The 20,166-nt window shown below is 46.7% G+C and overlaps 1 protein-coding gene across 2 annotated transcripts in view; it reads right to left on the reverse strand.

Annotated features, from left to right (window-relative positions):
* The window catches only part of EEF1AKMT2 (EEF1A lysine methyltransferase 2), a 70,007-nt gene that overhangs the window by 31,980 nt on the left and 17,861 nt on the right, over positions 1–20,166 (reverse strand). The window contains exon 6 of one of the 2 annotated variants that reach the window (XM_042908051.1): positions 18,901–19,298. The exons of the other annotated variant lie outside the window; for it this stretch is intronic. Coding sequence (XP_042763985.1) covers positions 19,204–19,298 — 95 coding nt within the window. The 3' untranslated portion in view covers positions 18,901–19,203. Of the gene's footprint in view, positions 1–18,900; positions 19,299–20,166 lie in introns of those variants that run through there. 2 annotated transcript variants of the gene reach the window in all.

Below are 20,166 nucleotides of genomic sequence, written 5' to 3' on the forward strand. Positions count from 1 at the left end.
TTATTTCCCATTTCCCCTAGAAGGTCACTGGGAATAATTACATTTTCTTGTGAATCTGTCTTTTGTAAGGATGAAGCAAAATATTTCAATCTTCCCAATTGAGGCACTGCCATTGGTCCTGTGGTAGAACTAGAATCCAAGCCCCCCCACCCCTTTAAAATTTTTTTAAAAGCTGTAGGAAAAGGAGGGGCACGGCAAAGAGGGGGTCAGAATTGCTGAGTTTCCCTGTGGTGTTAACAAGACTAAGCAAAATTTATGCTTTGAGATAAAACAGAACTGATGCCTCTATCTTAGGAAGGCACCAACCAACAGCACGCGTGTGGAAAACAACCAGGCTCTGAAGAGACACAGACCCCGACAGAACTACGACCCTCTCCGGCCTAGAAGCTGTGCGGCCTCCGGCCAGTTACTTGGCCTCTCTGAGCCTCAATTCCTTCAGCTGTGACTGCAGGAATGCTTTGAAAACTGGAGAGCGTATGCAACGCCTCTGGCCCAGGGTAGGCCTTCAATACCCAGTGGGCACCGCTATTATTCTTGGAACAATCCACACCCATTTCGGCTGAAGCCTGCTGCGCCCAACTTTTCATGGTCCGGAATCCTGGGAACTAGGGAACCATACTACACGAGTGCAGGAGGAGAATCTGTTTCTTTGTTCCACGAGCCTAAGGAAAAGAGCGAGAGCAGTCAGGAGTTGGCCTGCCCCCCTCCCGCCCCCATTCTGGGGTCAAATGGGCTCTTTAGCGACAGAATTTGCTTTCACCTCCTGAGAGTGGCCCCCGTGGAAAAAGTGCCCCCAGGAACTACAGATGCCTAAGGGGCACCGTTGTTTCTTTCCGAGATATCCCCGGCACGGTCTGGCCAAACTGCCCCCGCCGCACCCCCACCCCCTGCAAAAGACAGCTTCCCGTGCAGCCCCCCGCAGCAGGAGAGGAGGAGAACCGTTAAAGAAGCTGGGGGTGCCTGTCACACTTCTCCATAACCCCTGACGTGATGTGAAATTCTACAAGGTGGACCCTTTGAAATGCAAAATCTTCCAGAGTCCTTCAAATGTGTTTTTATTTTCTCGGGTTCCTAAGGCTGCTTTCAGACCCACCCATCAGTATTCCCCCCTCCCCTCCATCACCCACATTTAACAAAAAAAGAAGAAGAAGAAAAGGAGAAGGTGGTGGTGGCTGCGGCAAAGACGTCTCTGTTTTGTTGTTGTTTTTTTTTTAAAAGCTCAAGTATCTCCAGTCGATGCAAGGAAGAAAAAAAAAAAAGAAAAAAAAAAGAAATCTTGTCCTCAGCTCCAGCCTCCTCACTTCCCTTCTCCAAGACACCCTGAAGCCAAGTTTCTCCCTGGAAGATTTCCTCCCGTCCGTCCGAACCAGCTCCGCACGAACTCTGCTGCTGCTTCGGATCCCAGAGAGCTTTCTTAGATCAAGAATCCCGGTGCCCTCCGACCCGAGTTCGGGAAGGTTAAGGCAGGCACCACCAGACCACAACCCACAATTTTTGGAGCCCTAGCCTTGATCCAAAACCGTGTGCACAGGAGGTTTGGATTAAACATCAAAGAAGAAATTACCTTAAAACAAAGTTGTTTGGCAAAGAAAATTGCTTCGCCATAAGAAGAACCCTAGGGAATGGTAAATTGCTTTTGAATATAGACTTTTCAGTGGTGCGGTCATTAATCATGTTAATGTAAACTGCGCTAAAACAAAAATTTTCTAAGCAAGTCTCCGGGCACATCAGTGTATCTAAGCCTCGGGGGTTTGTTTCCAAAGCTCACATCCCAGCACGCAATGAAACTGCTGTTAATGGGGTCAGCTATTACAGTGCAGTCCCCGACCCTGGGCCATAATAAAGGTGACTCAGCCATGTAGAAAGAACCCTCATAAAGTTAGGCAGGAAACAAACACAGAAATTAATCAGAGGAGGAGAGGCAATGATTTTGGAAAGTGTATTCACGGGGCAAGTTTAAACAGCGACTCTCCCTGGATGATCAGACATTTCAGAGAGCAGTTGAGGGAGGCCAGTCAACATTCCTTGCAGCGCTCAAGTCCCCCGGCCAGGCCCTGTTTCGTAGGGTGCAGGGCAGGGCAGCAGCTGGACAAGACAAGGAGGAGTGTGGAGCCCAGCAGAGTTAAGCTGGCGGAGCCCAGCCAGAACGGGCCATGTGCTTCGTGTTGGCAACAAACTGGTTCTTTCAAGAGAGGAAGGGTCTGACAAAAACGACAGCTGCAGCGAAGCAAGCAGCTCAGAGGCAAAAGCCTCGAAAAAAGCCCCAGGTTTAGGAGTCTCCCCTCAAGACAAAAAACAAACAAACAAACAAAAAATCATCTTTGGGGTTTTGCAAAGGCTAGTTTATCTAGTAACGTGTCCCCCTTGCTGGATCAATTAAAGAGAGCCCCTCCACATCTGGTTTCCATCTAAAACCGAAACTTGTATTATCAGCATATTACATAACAAATTATGCCTGCAGGTTTCTTTTATTACACATCAGAGAGGTGTGTGTGGTAGGGCTCATGACGGCAGTGGTGCTGACCTGCCTGTTTGCTTATATCAGGTTTGGTTTTGTTTTTGTCTTTTTTTTTTTTTAAGGGCAAGAACGAAAAGTTTCCGTGCAGTATGCAATTCAAAAAATGTCGCACGGCCAGGACACAACATCGGCTGAACAGTCCGCCAGTGGGTCCGGCTCTCGGTCTCCGGGACCCACCACCGCACCAAGCAGTGGGTGAGAAGGACGTACTGTTTAAAGAGCACGGCAAAGACATACCAGCCTGCTCCCAGGCGTCCCCTGCTGCCAGCTCCCAGAGTGTACCGGGGTGCCTGGTCTCCAGTCTCCAGCAGGGGAAGAGAGCTGGCTAGCCCTTCCCAACCCTTCCACCATTGGTCAGGCGCCTGCCCGCTGAACCCGCTTAAAGGACACGCAGCCCATCAGGCTTCCACAGAACTGGGGGGGGGAGGAATGGAGGCCAGGTGACAGTGAAGTCATCAACAGGGGGACAGAGAGAGGTGGCAGGTGTGGAGAGAAAGAGCCTAAGAAATAACAACGGGGCTTCCCGTAGGATGTCAACGAAGGAGAGCCACCACGACCCCTCTAAGGTATCTTAACATAAAGGTCTTCCTAAAAGAACTTTAGGAACTTCCAAAACACTACTACGTGTGCGACATATCCTAAATTGAAAACAGAAGGGAGAAACTGACTGAAAACACTATTAATCACAATCGTGGAGCACTCGTGCTGCCAGCCTTAGGAATTCAAGTCCACTTCTGCAGCAGACAATACTAACTTTTATTTAAAACTGGTCTTCAACGTTAAAAGGGTCACGTTATCAACATCACATTCTCAGGGGAAAATAAGAAGTCCTTGGGCAAAATGATCTGAACCGGTCTTAAAACCACCTTCTTCTCTAGAGGGGCATTTGGGGAAAAAAACACACCTGCCCCAAGCCTCTCCTTAGTTTCCTAGACTGGAACAGCGCCCTGGGAGCTGGATGGCCGCATGCTCCTGGGTCTGCAGGACCGCTGGCAGCATGCAGACCCTAGCCAAGTGCAGACCCTGGGTCGAGGGCCACAAGTCCTGCACTTAGAACACAAATCTTCTCCCACTAACAGGGGCCTGTCAACGGGAGGTAGCTGTTTCTGGTTTTTTATCTGGCTGTCGCCAGTTGAGGGATGGGGGTTGGGGGCGGGGAAACAAAACCCCGCAGATCTGCAATTCAGTATCAAAACTGTAACTGAGACAAGTCACCGCTAAGTGGATAAATTAAAATGAAACCAAAACCTGGCCAAGTCCCGAACAGTGAGTTTCACCAGGTCTACTAACTCCATTCCCTCCCAAGTCCTCAGACCAGGTGACATCTTTCAACGGAGTCTAGGATCCGGAGCAAGGAGGGATCCCCTTCCAGCCTGTGGGAAGTGCTGGGAACACATATGCTAGTATGTCATTTGGAAGTCTGCTAATGCGTTGTAGGCAGCACAAGACGCTTGCCTGGCTTCCCAGGCCAATAAACAATGCCATTCCAACTCCTGCAGCAGTCAATAGAAAACACTCCCTTGTCTCCGCCATCCAACAATTCAACAAACATTTGTTCCTGTGGAACAACCGTCAGCCTGCCTCCATCTGCACCCGCTCCGGCAAGGCAAGCGCGGCGGCGGAGGCGGCGGCGGCGGCACCAGTGCCCTGCCCCAGGGTCCCGGCCCGTGAAGCAGCCCTCCGCAGGGGCCACTCACCCAACACCACCGAGTCCGGAGACGGTAACGTATGGAAGACTCGGAGTGTGGCCTATAGGAGGCAGAATCCCATTCATCAAATGCTGCAAAGAGCCGTTCTTTGTTCACCATCGTACGAAGTACAGTACGTGTTAATGAACCCAGGCGGTCAGATGGAGGGAGCCCGGCTTCGGGGGGCTTCCGGGGGCGAAGGACCCGTGCAAGCTAGCTCGCACGACTCGCCCGTGCTCCGCCGCTCTGTCCCGCGCCTCGAGCATTGTTCCCCAAGTCTGCAGGCGGGGGTGGGGAGCTGGGGGTGCCCGAGAAGCCCCTTGGGGCAATGCACACCGAGGGCCCTCCCCGGATTCTAGGTGTCCTCGCCTCCTTCGTCCCTGCCCCACCGAGAGAAACTCCCAGCGGGAAAGCTGACTCCCACAGGCTTGCAAATCAAGGACTGGCAAAAATGTGACTCGACCAGTGTGCCCGTGCCGGACGGCCCTTCTCGCCATGTGCAAAGCCACGCCGGCGCCCCCCCCTCCCTCCCCCCCCCCCCCCCCCCCCCCGCTCCGCAAACCCCCGCCGCGGCCACCCCGCGGGCTTCCCCAGCCGGGAGCAGAACTCGCCCCCTCACCCCCCACTGCGACCGCCCCGGCCGGTCCAGCAGCCACGGAGCCCGCCGCGGGGCGTCCGCATCCCGGGGGTGGCGGACCCAAACTTCCGCGAACAAAAGAGTTGTCTGCAAACGGTGCGGGAACTTCGGGGTTAGCAGGGGCGCTCGGGTCCCGGGTCCCGGCGCCTTCGCCGCTGGCGCCAGCCAGGGCTCAACTTGAGACGCGGAGAGGAGCACACCCCCGGGCGCAGCCGGCCCCGCACCCGCCCCGGGGAAGCGCAGACTTTTCCGCAGGGGCCGGGCTGGCTCGTTCCCCCGGCGGCGCTCTGACAAGTCTCACGCCTGCACCAGAGACGACACTCAGCACCCCGAGAAACCGCCCGAACCAACCCGAAGACAAGGCGGAAAAAAGGAAACCAGCAACATAAAAAAAAAAAAAAAAAAGAATAACAATTTAAAAATCTTAAAAGGGCAAGCCCAGCACACGCGAGAGCAGGGTCCCTCCAGCCGCCGGCTGCGGCGCACACGGCAGGGACCTCCGCTCGGGACCGGCCCCTCGGCCGCCACCGCCGCCGCGCGGCCCGGGGTCGCTTACTGTGCGCGGCGGGGCGCTCCGAGCGCGGGCCCCGCGCCGTCGCCGCCGGCGCTCGCCAAGTCGTCCCGGCTGCCCGCCGCGCGTCCGCCGCGCGCACGCTCTCCTGCCGGCGCCGAGCGCTTTGTACCGAGCGGCTCCCAGGGAGGAGGAAATCGACTTGTCACTTCCTGAACTGTTTGCAACTCGTCCCTTTAACCGGCCCCGGCCAGGCCGCCCGCGCCCGCCGCGCCCGCCGCGCCCGCCGCCGCCGAGGGGCCGCCCGACCTCGGCTGCGTGTCGCTGGGTCGGGCGCTCTGGCGGCGGCGTCGCGGGCCCGGGCGCTCGGCGCGGCGGCGGCGGCGGCGGCGGCGTGCAGGAGCCGGGCGGCGTGCGGCGGCAGCGGCGGCGGCGGCGGGCGAGTGTGCAGTGCGCGCAGCCGCCGGTGGGCGGGGAGTGGGGGGGTCGCGGCGCGCCGCCGGCGGGGCTAGAGGGCGTCCTGCGAGCTGAGCCGCGCGCCGAGCTCGCGCTTGCGAGGCCCCGGGACGCGGGAAGTGGCCCCGGGCCCGGGCCGCGCCGCCACCACCACCCCCCCTCCTCCGCGGCTGCCCGGGGCCGGGGGTCCCGCGGGCGTCTCTCCCGCCACCACCCCCCCGCCCCAGCCCGAACCGGGGCAAAGAAATCCTGGGCCGCGTGGACTTCAGACGTCCAGCTTCCGGGTTGTTGGGTTTTGAGGTTTCAAAGAAACGATCATTACGGTGGCGTGCTGGGGGGCGGGGGGCGGGGGGGGGGGCGTGTTAGTGTCGTTACACTTTGGGAAAATAAAGCGCTACTTTCCTAACTCGGGGCGCTGATCGAAATAAAGGAATGTGTACTTCAGAAGCCACATGCAAAATATATGCAACTGGTGAAGGAAGGATTTGTGGTTGCTAAGCAGAGGCAGAGCATGTTTCGTTCTGTAACTTAGGATGTTGACTTAAGTTCAGGAATGTAACCCTGATAGAATAAGCAGAGCATTTTCATTGTACTGCTCACCTGGGGGAGGGGGATTGTTTTCCCTGTGAAGTGAACCCCTAGATTTCCCATTACTCCGTCCTACTAGTGTATGTTATTTTATTGACCTTGTATCCAAAGAGATTTTTAGAGGTTTTTTTTTTTTTTAAAAGAACTCCCCTATGCCTGTTTTGTGTTCTCCTTTGCCAAAAAAACAAAACACCTCATTACTTTACATGGATTGTGTCTGCGCCATTTGAATGGTTCTATTCATAAATCAGGAAACTTTTTCTGTTGCTTCTAGGAACATTTAATTGGTTTTAATCCAATGTTTCAATCCCAGTATCAAACATAAATGAACAATTAACTTCTTGAGCACTTGGGAAACTCTTATATTTCATGGCTATTGCTGAAATATTTCAGTTTCTCTCACACTGGACCCATTCTTTTTCAGAAAATCATGAGCTAACATCTTTCACAAGAGCTACAGCTCACTCCAGTGGTTTCTTCTGCAAGATTAGGATGGCCTACAGTCAGAAGGATGTGAGTCTACTCATTCAAGTAGATGATGTGGGATATAACCCATTCATCCCACAAAAGCCAAAACAAGCTAACAGGGAGAATGCTAAGATTCTGATATCCTTATCCATAAACATTGCTTTAAAAGAATTTATCAAGGGCCAATTTTGAAAGGAGCAAGAACTAAGTCTTCCTAAGTTAAACAAAGAAAGGTACAAGGGATAATTTGAGTATACTGCTACACTTCCCTAATGCCATTTTATCACAGTGTCACCTCGGCCTTTGAGAGCTTTAAGAATATAGTTTAATTTACTTTTTATTAGGAAGCCTAGAGTGACTCCTGCTGGCAAACATTCAGCTTATTCCTACAATTACTAGTTCATCAGGTCAACATAGAAAATAAAATGCAGGGGTCCAGAGCCCGGAGACAATTATTGCAACCATGATTCTTGTTTCTTTCAGGATGATTTTAGTCTCAGAAAATTCCAAGGATTGTGGTTATGGCAAGCCCGTTTACTGCAACGCCTCCTTTCCAACCTAAAGCAGCCTGTTTTTCTGGTTCTGAGGCTTTCTTGCAAATGCACAAACTAAAATACCTGCTCAAGGAGTTGTGCTACGAACCAATGAATGGCTATTTCTCATGTACTTAATTTGAATCTCCAAAAGCTAACCGGTATATACATTAAGGCCTGGATCACTTTACCTTCCAGATACTATGTGGCTCTTTCCACATTATGCAGTTAAGTCCTATACATCTAAAACACCCCCACTCTTTAAGGCTGTATACTACATAGTTGTTTATTATTTAAGAAGTCCTACCCAAAGGTTTTTATATTAGAATTTTGCTCAATTCAGAAGCGCAAAAATAAATGCAGTTGAACTCTGGATGTAAAACAATGTAAGCTGTATTGGGGGTGGGGGGGGTGTCTACCTCTGTTCAATCCTTAAAGGTCAAAACCAAAGCAAAACCAGATTTAGAGCACTACCAGGCAACTAAACACAAATTCATAAGTCAATTTAGGAATAAATCCATCAATAATCTGAAATGATCACTTGTACCTTTTCCATTATCATTGACCAACACTAACTGGGGTAAGCCACAAACACCTGGGAACTATAAAAATGCAGGGATCCCATACGGTCTCCCTCCAAGACCGATAAATGAAACAGGGATAGAGCACAGCAATACTGCCTCTCCTGGCCCCTCTCAAAGCAGAACCACCAAAGGGAGGAACGCCTGTGCGTAAAGCACGCATCCATCATGTCTCCTCAAAACTGTCTGGGAGAATTTAAACTGAATTACATTCTATACTACAGAGTTGCCCTATTCCAAGTGTAAAGCTCTTAAGCAAGAGGAGACGGTAAGGGTGTATTTTATTAAGAAAGGGTGTAACCAACTATAACTTGTATCAACAAGCTAATAAAGTATTCACCTAAGCACATTTGTGCAGAGGAGGGTAAAGGTTGGATTCTGATATGCACTAAGGAGTGTCCTAGGTAGTTAGTGGGTGTTTTATTTTTGTGCCTTTAGAAGCAGATGAATGTGATATTCAAGCAACAAGGAGCTAAGCTTTGAAGTCTGATCAAGTACCAGTCAATGGTGTTCAGTTTAACCCATCAAATCTGTGTGTGCCTATAGCTGTAAAAAGAGCTCACCACTAAAAAGTCATAAACTAGTTTGTCTCTGAGAATAACACAGTATATTCTTTTTTAGAATAAAGTGAATGAAACAAACATCAAACTTGTTATACATTGGACCCAACAGCACAGTACGCAGATGTGTATTAACCCCTTTATTCGGCTTCCAAAAGCCACTGCCTCTTTGTCACAACTGCTGTATTAAAAGCCAGTCATTCACATTTCACACTGTCCTTTCTAAATCTGAAAAGATCTTTTATAAAGCAGGACCTTTTAAAGTTGCTTATAATAGATGATGGGAAGACAAACACCACCAAGTCCACCTGAAGCATTTTCAAAAAGACTGGCTATGGAAAACAAGTTAGCAAAATACATTTCTTTGGAAGATATGGAAAGTTTTTGGTTACAGATAAAAGCCAAAACTCTGAATCTACTACGGGGACAATTTTCTAATGTAGATTTTATTCATCTATGAGCCAGCTACAACTAACAGCCCTACCTACACATGCATGTTAGGACACACTAATCCTTCCATTCTTTCCTTTCTGATCTTTTATATTGTGTTCTGAAACTTTTCCACTGATGACAAGGAATTATAGCTCTGGCTGGAATCTCTCTCATATCGATAGACAGACAGACAGACAGACAGACAGGTAGGTAGGTAGGTAAGTAGAAATATCTACACATAGAGAGGTATCTCCCCTATCTATATACACACCTTTTTTAAGAGGCACTTCGGTTCTTGAAGACAAAGTTACTTTTTGATGCAAGAACGAAATAAAACAAATGTATTTTCATTGAAAAATAACCATGGCAGTGAATTTAATGATACCAATCTAACTCCTTTGATACAAAATGAGAGTTGAAAGCAGCTTGAAGCGGAATGCCTATTGAAATCAGCGCATGTGAATCTGCACAGCTTTGTAACCAAACGTCTAGCACCATTGAGGTACGAAGCATGCCAGCTGGGACAGCATTGTGCACCACAAAGTGTGGGTTGTAAGCCTAAGTCCTGAGCACAAACCCTGGTTTCCAAGTTGGCAGGTGCTGAAAACACAGCAAATGTCACGCTTGCAACTCACTGGATGAAGAGCTCTGGGTAATGCAAGCTAAAAAGAACAGAGCAACAGTTAAAACTTATTTAACTTGGAGATAGATAGATATATATATATATATATATATATATATAGATATATATATACATATACACGTATATACGTGTATATATATATATATTTTTTTTTTTGGCAAGTTAATAGTAGCTATTGGTGTTATGTGCTACCAGAAAACACCAGCATGAAAAAGGAAGACAGTGAAAAGTTTCTGCATGGTAAATAAACAAAAGGAATACAATGAAGGCTCTTCACAATTTACATTCAAAGTTACTGGTGTATGTAAAACTTATCCAACCTGTGTTACTATTTTAATAGTAACAATGAAAAGCGTAATTCATTCCTGACCTTTCCCTGATCTATTTATGATCTGAGCTGAAGGAGACACTAATTGATATCACTGTTAACATGGTTACTCACCCATAACCTAGCTTGGCCTCAGACCCTCCACCAAAAACACAGCTAAAAACAAGTGACAGTATCTTCATATTGTTATACGCTGAGTTTTATCTAGAAAATATTTCAACAGCACAGCCAGACTAAATGTTTCTGCTATCATCTTCAAATGAAAATCTTTTCCATTTTTTTCTTATATAGCCTTTAGTGGAATTCAGATTTAGTATTTATGATACAAGCCCAAAATTTGCCTTAATTTTTCTCTCCTGTCAACTGTCTACCATATAATGTCACTGCCTCAAGAAAAATCTATTTTTAACTCATCCCTAGTGATATGCTCAAAGCCACTGCTATCCTGCCTATCCCCATAAAAATGAGACCGAGTGAATTTCATTTTCATTATGTAGAAAGGAAGCTGTGAAACGACATACAGTTTGTGATTTCACAGAGTTTAAATACCCAATCTAAAGACTGAATCCTTTGGGTTTAAAATATCAAGGAAAATAATCAGTCTCCGGCTCCAAAGGGTAGAACATCCTTGGGAGCAGTATGAAAAGAACATGTGCCCCACATAGTATATTAGCCTGTGAATTTCTTAACTCTCCTCAGCAGTTTGTCAACCTTCTGTTTTAACCAAAAGCAAAGATGTTTTGTTTTATTGTATCCATTATAAGAGGGACTGGCCTTGCCTATTTTCTGTGCACATACCCCGCCCCTGACCTGAGACAAAGAAGAAGTGATACGAGAAGTTAGCTTGCTTTTTAACTGCTACTTTACAGCTTCTCTTAACTTTCACCAAAAAACCCTCCCCAAAAAACAAAAGCCGTGATCAAATCCAGGTTATTTAACCACCATAGCACTAAACTACCTCACTCAGGGAAGCTTTCATTATGTCCATCCTAGGGACATACCTCCTTATCATACTGATCTCATCTCTATAGAGTTTTTAAAAAATAGTTCAAAGACTTCAGCACTTTGAGGATGACTAGAGAAAGTGACACTATTCTGGCCAGTATTTCTCTAGTCACACTAAGCCGGGTCCAGGCACTGGGATATTCACTTACCCACCAATAAAAAAGGTTGAGTACACAAATCTGAAAACCAAATGTTTTCTAGACTAGGTAGGATAAACAACTGATTCGATGTACACGACATACTATACTGTCAGTTCCACTATAAACTGAGGTCAAATCAGATAAACTGTTTAAAGTGTTAACCAACCTCAAACTTTGAAATGTCACTGTGAATGGCACCGTTAACTCAACATAAAACGAGGCAACAAAATACAACTCACTGATCAAAGAAATTCAATCTAGATGATGCAAGGTGGAAATCAATGATAAAACCCTGCCCCACTGCTTCCTCAGTGCCAGGTAAGACCCAAATCCAACTCAACTTTCATTGAACCTGATGCATGGTTAGTCGAAGGACCTGCTCTCAGTTCCCTTGTTGGAAATAACACCTTAGCATTCAGACCTAATGATGGAAGGTGCATCATGTCCTTGGCCATTTGTTTTTCAATTCAAATGCATCCAAATGAACATGGTCCCCATCAGACCTACATTTATTACTAAATAATTACCATTTAAACAGATAACGACCTTAAATGTGAGTATCCTTAGAGTTTGCTAAAACACATCATAAAGATCGTTTGTTGAAAATGACTAAAGCAGCAGCAGCTACACAGAACGGTTTTTTAAGAAATTCTGGAAGGCCCACCTGTTCCAAATTTTCACTCTTACTCACCTATCCACCACTTGGCCTCTCCCCGCCATCGAAACACTCTTGGAATACAGTGGACCTGAAGACATAACTCAGTGGCACTGAGGGGTAAAATCTCAAACAAGTCAATCTATCAGCCCCAATGGGAAGACGGATTCTTGGAGGAGAGAATATTTACTTGGCACTGGCGTTTGCTAGGAATCATGCTAAGTGGCTTCACATTGATTTTTCTTACTTAATACTCATTCACACCCCTATTACGTGAAGTCTACACAACTGTTTCTGTCTCCGTTACTCAAACCTGCTCCAAAGAGATGTTCTGAAGGGAAACCAAGTTTAAGTAAGTGTATGCTATCCACTAGGCACTTTCCCAGCACCGTTGACATACTTCGGTGTCACTGAGGGGAGAAGCAGGTACGGGACAGGAAGGCAGTAGCCCAGAGAGGTACAAGGCCTAAGAAGGGCACACTCACGCACTGCACCCGAGCGAGGGTCTCTGTGCGGCATGACAAGGTAGAAGCCTCAGCGCCCTGGGGCTGCAAGGTGCTAAATTAGGTCACCTGTCAGTGTGATTCCTGTGTGCCTACTCAGGCCCAAACTTGATCTCGATCTTTCTATACATACAATCCAAGCAGACTAAACAATCAGATGTAAACTTCTAAGTTTCTCTGATAAAATACACTATGGTCAAACGAATACAAACTAAATTATCAAATATATCACCAGGGACAAACAATACTCAAATCTTAAGTTTACCAATGAATGTACAAAGATGTTTTATAGATGGAAAAATACATGATTTTATGCTCCAAATGTTTTATTATATGTACATATATTTTTTCACATACATAGATACCGTTGTTTAAAAGAACTGTAAAATGACCTAATAACTGATTCTTAGCTAATGGGAGTATTTAAACTTCCCATATATAGCAGAAACCTGGGGCACCTGGGTGGCTCAGTTGGTTAAGCATCTGACTCTTCAGCTCAGGTCATGATGTCACGGTTCATGAGACTGAGTCCCTCACTGGGCTCTGTGCCGACGGCACGGAGAGGCCGCTTCGGATTCTCTCTCAAAATAAATAAATAAACATTTACTGTGGAAACCTATTTTGCAGGCCCATCTCTAAACCTTAGATCAACTTCAGCAGGTAGTATGGACTGAATGTTTGTGTCAACCCCCTCCCAAATTCACAAGTTGAAGCCCTAACCCTCAACGTGATGGTATTTGGAAATGGGGTCTCTGGGAGGTAATCAGGGTTAGGTGAAGTCAGGCAGGCGGGGCTCTCATGATGGAATTGGCACCCTTAGGAGACACACAAGAGAACCTGCTCTCGTGCTCTCTCCCTCTCCCTTGTAGGCATGCACAAGGGGCTCGTGTGAACATACAGGGGGATGGCAGCTGCCTACATGCCAAGAGCAGAGGCTTCAAAAGGAAGCCTGCCTTGCTGGCACCTTGATCTTGGACTTCCCCGTCTCCAGACTGTGAAAAGTAAATTCCTGTTGTTTAAGCTACCCAGCCAACGGCAGCCCAAGCTGACCAGCACCGGGGTGGACCACCCTCATTTTACAGAGACGAAACCTGAACCCCAGAAAAGGAAAGCAACCTGCCTATATTGCAATCATTTTTTCCTCCCAAATTGAGTATTTCAAGATAAACATTTCTCTTTCATATTTATTCTACTACTTACCAGATTTTAAACACTCTGTTACTACAGAATGAAAGGAACCAAAACAAATCAAATTTCAAGGCCAGAAAATAATCTGACACTGCATTTGTCATAAATTAAATCATTAATCAAATGGACTTAGTAATAATAAGATGATCCCTCTGACTTCTGGTTACGTTAGCACCTTCACCATACAGAGATTCCAGGAGGAAACCTCAGAGCACTAAATGAACAAACTTCTCCAAGAGACAGGCTTATTTCACAGTGAGGTCCTGTATGTGGAATCCCCCTCATAGTTTAATCCAGTTAATTACTTTTTAATTAAATAATAACCACCCTAGTTGGAAGTACGAGGCCATATGGAATTCAATCCTCTCTCTTGAGCAAACTATAGTCTCAATTTTTTTTTTTTTTTTTTTTTTTTTTTTTTTTTTTGACCCAACTGGTCCTCTTCACAAAATCAGAGCTTTCCTGCTAGACATGTTAGGGCTCCCACACAAAATAAACAGCTCTGACTCGTGCGCCTCGTTTAGGATTGCTTCTCAAAAGTCAGCAAGTATTATTCCCATTCAAAACAACGGCATAGAAGCCCTTTCGCTGAGTCACAACTGGGCCTCAGAGGTTACATTTTATAAATAAGACAACGGTCAGTGTTTTTCATTCACAACTTCAGGCCTGTCTTCCAAAACTTGCATACAGCTCTTTAATTCAGCCCAGCATGTTTTATTAAATGCCATATTATGATTTTCCCCATTCAGACTCCAGCTAGGCTTCTTGTTGAGGACATGGAAGGAAAACTTAATTATTGCTGCTTCAGTGCATCTAAATTTATTTCATTACCAAAATCAACAGAGTAAGGGCGAGATGCTGTAGCAGAAAGGCAGCCGGACATGGAATGTAAACTGCTCCTTCCTCTACCCTCCCCCGCCCACCCCACCCTCAAAGTTCCATGGTTGGAAAGCATCCTAACGTGGGCTTTTTTTTTTTTTTTTTTTTTTTTTTTTAGCCAGGATGTACTAAAATTAGATGGGAACAAAGGACTGACATTTTCATACACGAGGAGGGGTTAGGAGAAAAACGTGCACTGGCGGCACCCACTCTCTTCTACATTTAGCTTCTCCCCCCGCCCCCCCACAACCGCGTCCATCCTTGACAAGAGGCAGGGAGGGCATCGGCAGGCGCGCTGCGGGGAGCACTGCGCCCAGCCCGGCGGAGAATCCCAGAGAATGCTAACCTGCCTGTCTGTAAGTATGTTAATGAAGAGTGAGAAATACAGTTCACGGTGCCCTTATTCAACTGGAGTATTTTCACACTTCTTTCAAGGCTCCTCATACGATGTCCAGGATATGCTCATTGCTGGTTCATGTGTAAATTTTTAGGTATTTGGGAAAACAAATACGGTACATTTGCTTTCCTTACAAAGCTTCCGGGTAGCATGCACACAAAAAAGATGACTCACTAAAGTACTTATTTTCTGATGCGGTGATAACAATACATATTTTAAAACATAAAAGAATTTATCATTTCTTCCAAATGGGCCACTTAAAAATGAAAAAAAGTAGATTCGGGGTTTTTTTAATATCTTCCTCTTAGAAACTGGACAAGTAATTTGCAAATACTCTAAGGCACAATTGATCTCTTAGTCGTAAGTCTTTCTTACAATGGTATCAGCATGACAAAAGTACATTCTGCCAGCCTCCACATCCAGTTTTTGAAGTTCTACTTCATAAAAGCAGGATATTGATACATTCATGTCTTGTGAATTATTCCTATCTTTTTAATTTGGTTTCCCTGGGCCTAAACCACAGGTCTACACAGTGACCGCTCAAAATTCAGTTCGAGAAGCCCTTTAATGATTAGTCTAATGCACTGAGTTGTAAAGATTTTTAAAACTCAGTAAGTACCGACTCGAGCTCTCTTTTTTTCCTGGTTACTGGAGCCCATCTTGACATCTAAGCTGGAAATGAATGATCTTTCAACAACACGCCAGGGATTTTGCTAAGGTCATATTCAATCATTCATTAGGCTTCTTCCCCCTCGCTTTTCAGAGTTCTATTGTGAAGCTGGTTTTATTCAGCATTTATGTAGCCTGTGGGCTTGGGTGTTTGTCTGCTTAATGTTGAGTTTCATTTCTATGCCCCTAACATAGGAATCCATCAATTGACCAAAGAATTTCAAACTATTCTTTTACTTTTCTAACAAATTGCATGGTGTGTATGACGAATAAATTAGCATTAATTTTCTTCCATTAACTGTTAATAAAACATGCTCCTGTGCTCCCCCTTCTTCTAAGGACATCTCTGTTTCCTGCCTAACAGAGAAATGACAAGGGTTTCCTAATTTTTTCCCACTAAGCAATTGTCCTTCAACCTAGCATGCTTCTCGTCTCCCACAATCAAGCTCTAGGTCACGGGCAGCCTCCTTCCAGTGAAGTGTACTAGACAGACTCCTTTCAGAGCCCATCAACACCTCCCCCCCCCCCGCCACACACACACACAAATAGCTAAAGAGGTTTTACTACTGTGGAACACAAGACACTTGGTCCCTTGCTTTCAAAGCAGAAAGCTGTCTCTGGAGCACGTACACTCTAGTTAACAGTGCCAAAAACAGGAAATCAAACCCAGGTCTCCCCACAGCAGAATGCCGGCCTGGAGAGCAACGGATTTTTCACATTTGTAGAGATTTTCATCAGGGGCCACCAGACACATACACACGTGTGTAAATATATAAAATAAGATTATTTAAGAAAACATACATCAAAGTCTATTGACACAGGCAGGGATACTCTCTTTGCAGATCAATTTAAGGAAAATTATTTCAAAGGCTATAGGCTAATATAGGTTTCTTAAAAATTAAAGCTTCCATTATACTCGGGATGAATGTAAATTAACATATACATATATATATATATATACACACTACATTACTACATCACAGTATCACAGAAAATTTAAAATAATAGTAGTGAACTGAAAACATATTCTTCATTGCAAACACTAAACGTTTTTTGTATAGGTTTACCTCCCTTCTTTCCCCCAAATAACAGAAAATCGCATCCATACCGCAGACGAAGAAGAAAGGAAAATTTGCTGCTAGTACAATGAGGAGGGGGGCGGGGGATCGTTCAGGGACAGTTGTACGATTTTAAAATGGCTTCAGTCAAGCTGCCAAGAGTAGTGTCAGGTTTGATTCTCATCTGCATAAACGCCAGTCCCAAAAAGCAACTCTAACTCGTGCACCTGGCTTCAAGCAAAATGTTCTGAAAACTTTCGACTTGTTCATCGGTGTCACCGGCCCATTCGGCCTCAAACCCCTTCGGACCGGCCTGCGCACCTCCTGAGCACAGAAGGGCCGGCTACTGCGGCTGCAACGTCCTAATGAGAAGCAACGAAGCTGTGCAGGCTCCAGAGAGAAACTTCGTTTGCATTTCAAACAAGTTTCCTCAAAATAAGAGCGTCTTTTGATGAAACAGAGCGGCAATTCCAACTTCTCATCCAGAGAAACCAGCGCTCGCCACAGAACTGACCGCTCCCTTTCGAAACCGCGTTTCTTCCGGGTCCCCACACGGTCACGTGACGTAACAGACCGAAGTGCAAGAGTTACATATTTGCGGCCGGTTTTGGTAACTTGGGGGCACCTGCCGGCCTGGTTTTGGAAGTGTGGTATTATCTGGAAACACGAATTGACTGTTAGCATTCTGGTACCTTCCATTTGTTGTCACTGCAATCTCTGGGGGGCTGGCTCCCGGCATGATTCGCTGACAGGGAGAGATGACAAATCCCTTCTCCTAAGCTTAGCAACAGCTCCAAGGTCCCCCCCAAACGCTTCATCTTCGCAAACGGGACGGACCACCGCCACCGCCCCCCACCGAGGGGGACTCGAGGAGCTTTTCAACGGAGACCCGCTCGGTGGGTTTGATCAGTGAATCAAACCCCATGTCCCCGTCTGGCGGCACGGAGAGCCCAGTCTGTCGGAGCAGTGCTTGAAAACAGCACACGGAGCCACGCAAAATTCTAAAAAAGTGCTTCCATCCTACTGTCACATTTGACATCAAGAAAGAGCAACGCGAAAACACGACACAGACCAAACCTCCTTGGTAAATGATAAACCATGTTTCTGTGGGTTAAGATCCCATGCCTGGTTTGTGAAATCAACACGAGTTTTTCACAGGTGTAAATCACATGTATTTTGAAGGAACTTCTCAGCCACTCTGGTTAAAAACGAGAGCTTTTCAAACAATCGGATTTGTGTTGAAAGCTTGTGTAAATGTCTGCGGTTATCTCGTGCCAGGCAGGTAGCAACCTTAACGGCTGGTCAACGTGGATCTAAACCAAACCCCTCTGCCCTCCACCCCGCCCCCCACCCCACTCAGGGACAAAACGGAGAGAGAAAGGGTTGTGACGCCAGACTCGCTCATTACCGGACGAACATGCGCCAGACAAACAAAAACCCCACAGACCCAAAGAGCTGAAAATCATCAAAAACTGTATCGCTTTCAAATTTGTGTAGCGGCTCCCGTATTAAAGGATCAGCCCAAATGCGACGATGGCGTCACGTGGTCACGCGATCTTCTCAAAAACGTCAAGAAATACACTGTTTCTCTTGCTAACCGGCCCTAACTGGAACATCTTTGTCCCCGCGTCCCCGGGGGCTTCTAGGTACACATCTCGCTCACACACCCCCCCTTCGCAGAAGAGTCTGTCACGACAAAAGGGAGGTGGGGGAAAGCGACGAAGGACGGACGGACGGACGGCTCGCCGGCTCCGGTCCACAGACCAACACCGGCACCAGAAGGGAGGGGCAGAGCTCCTGAAAACCCTACTTAACTTCCCTGGCAGCGCCTTCTCCAGACCAGGCCTGGCTCCCTCCCTGAGCCGCAACTGCCATTAAGGCAGAGACTTACTTAGCACCTGGGAAGCAGAATACGCCGGGGGAACGGCCAGGGGAAGAGTCAGACCCAAAGAATCCCGGCTCCACCCTGTACCCGTCCTTCCAGCGGAGACCGGAGTAAGTTACACACACCTTGAGAAGATACCGGGAGGATTCGCTGATTTAATACGATAACGTAACGTAACGTAACGTAACTTAACACGGAGCCAGCAGATAACAGTATCTGTTAGTTGTCTTTTCTACTTCCTGTTTTTCCCTCAAAGCGGGTTAAAAAAAAAAAAAAAAAAGCCCATCGGCGGCAACAAACAAGCTCAATAAATATTTCCTGATCAACTCACACATTTATCTGACTTTAATTGTATACACGAAAACTAGGGGACTTTCCCGGGTATTAAATAATTTTTTTTTAAATAACCACCATTCAACCCCAAACAGTAAGTGTACCTATGACGTTTCACAAACGGTCTAATAAAACACGAAGAAGGCTGGTGTTTACGACCCTGGCCCTGGGGTCGTTTCACCCAATCTGAACAAGCAGTTCCATTCGATCCAACGTCACCAGGCACAAAAACCAAGAGCACGAGCTTTCTGTAAATTCATTTACTGCTTTAAAGTTTTTAACTGTTCAGCAGTTACAGAAAAGTTTTAATCAAAGAGAAAAAGATTCACATTCCAAGTACAAAAGAAAACCTGACACGATTGTCGGTTGGTCTCTACAACTCAACCACCCCGTGGGCGCGTATCTTTACCGACCCTCCGTATCCATTCAACACGTGCACATCCTGCGGTACTTACTAAGCACGTATTTGCACGTGCATTTTCTGTGTCAGGGCTACTTTGATGTGGAGCTTCTCAACAAAGCTAACTGAATTTGTCCGGGGAAAAGTCTCACGTTTTTTGGAAAACCAAAGCTGTTACACTGTTTCCAGATCTGCCTCCAAAGCTGAACGTGGGTGTTGGCAGCTCTTCCAAAAGTTCAAACCCTGTCAGACAAGATTAAAATATTTTTAATAGGGGCTGAGTCCCACGGCGAAGGGGAAGTCTGTATTAACGAGGTACCCGAGAACCTTTCGCGAAACTATGATTCCAGACTCCAAGTCGTGACTGAATTTCACGTGGTACATTTTCAATTCCCCTGCGCGCGTCCCCACTGACGCTTTAAACTGAGCGAGCAGCAGGCAAGACCGAAGTCAACCGGCAGGAAAGAGGCTTTCCCTCCTCCCTCCCTTCCCCCACTTCTGGTCTCTTCTCTCTCAGACTCTGTATCTCCCTCCGTCTACCGCAGCACCTCGCAGGAAGGAGCCACCGTGCGCGGAGACGATCCCAGGTAGCGGGGAACGGTTCTGGGAGCTTCCTCTGCAGCGACTTAACCCACACCACACACGCCGAAGTATTGAACACCGAAGGGTCCGACAACATGGAAGCGAAAAGGAGTTTGTGGACGATGAAAAAGTTCTGCAGACGGGTGGTGGTGAAAAAGTTCTGGAGGTGGAGGGCGGTGATGGCTGAGCAACAATGGCAACGTACTCACTCGATGTCACAGAGCAGTACACTTTAAAAGGGTTAAATGGCGAGTCTTACCTTCTACGCGTTTTACCACAACAAAAAGAGGGTGTAACCAAAGACCAAGACCCAAACTGAACTAAGAATCTGGGAAGAAAAGGAAGTAGGAATTTTCAAGGAAGCACCGTGTGGTTTTTAAATTAACATGGATTCAAAAGTCAGGGGTTCAAGTCCCAGCTCGACCACTTCACGAGGTGAAAGACAGGCCACCAGGATCCTCCTTTTCAATGCGAGGAGGTTACACATACCGGTGCCCCTACCTACCTCATAGTGATTCTGTAAAGATCA

The sequence above is a fragment of the Panthera leo genome, chromosome D2 (assembly GCF_018350215.1).
Source record: "Panthera leo isolate Ple1 chromosome D2, P.leo_Ple1_pat1.1, whole genome shotgun sequence".
Taxonomy (NCBI): domain Eukaryota; kingdom Metazoa; phylum Chordata; class Mammalia; order Carnivora; family Felidae; genus Panthera; species Panthera leo.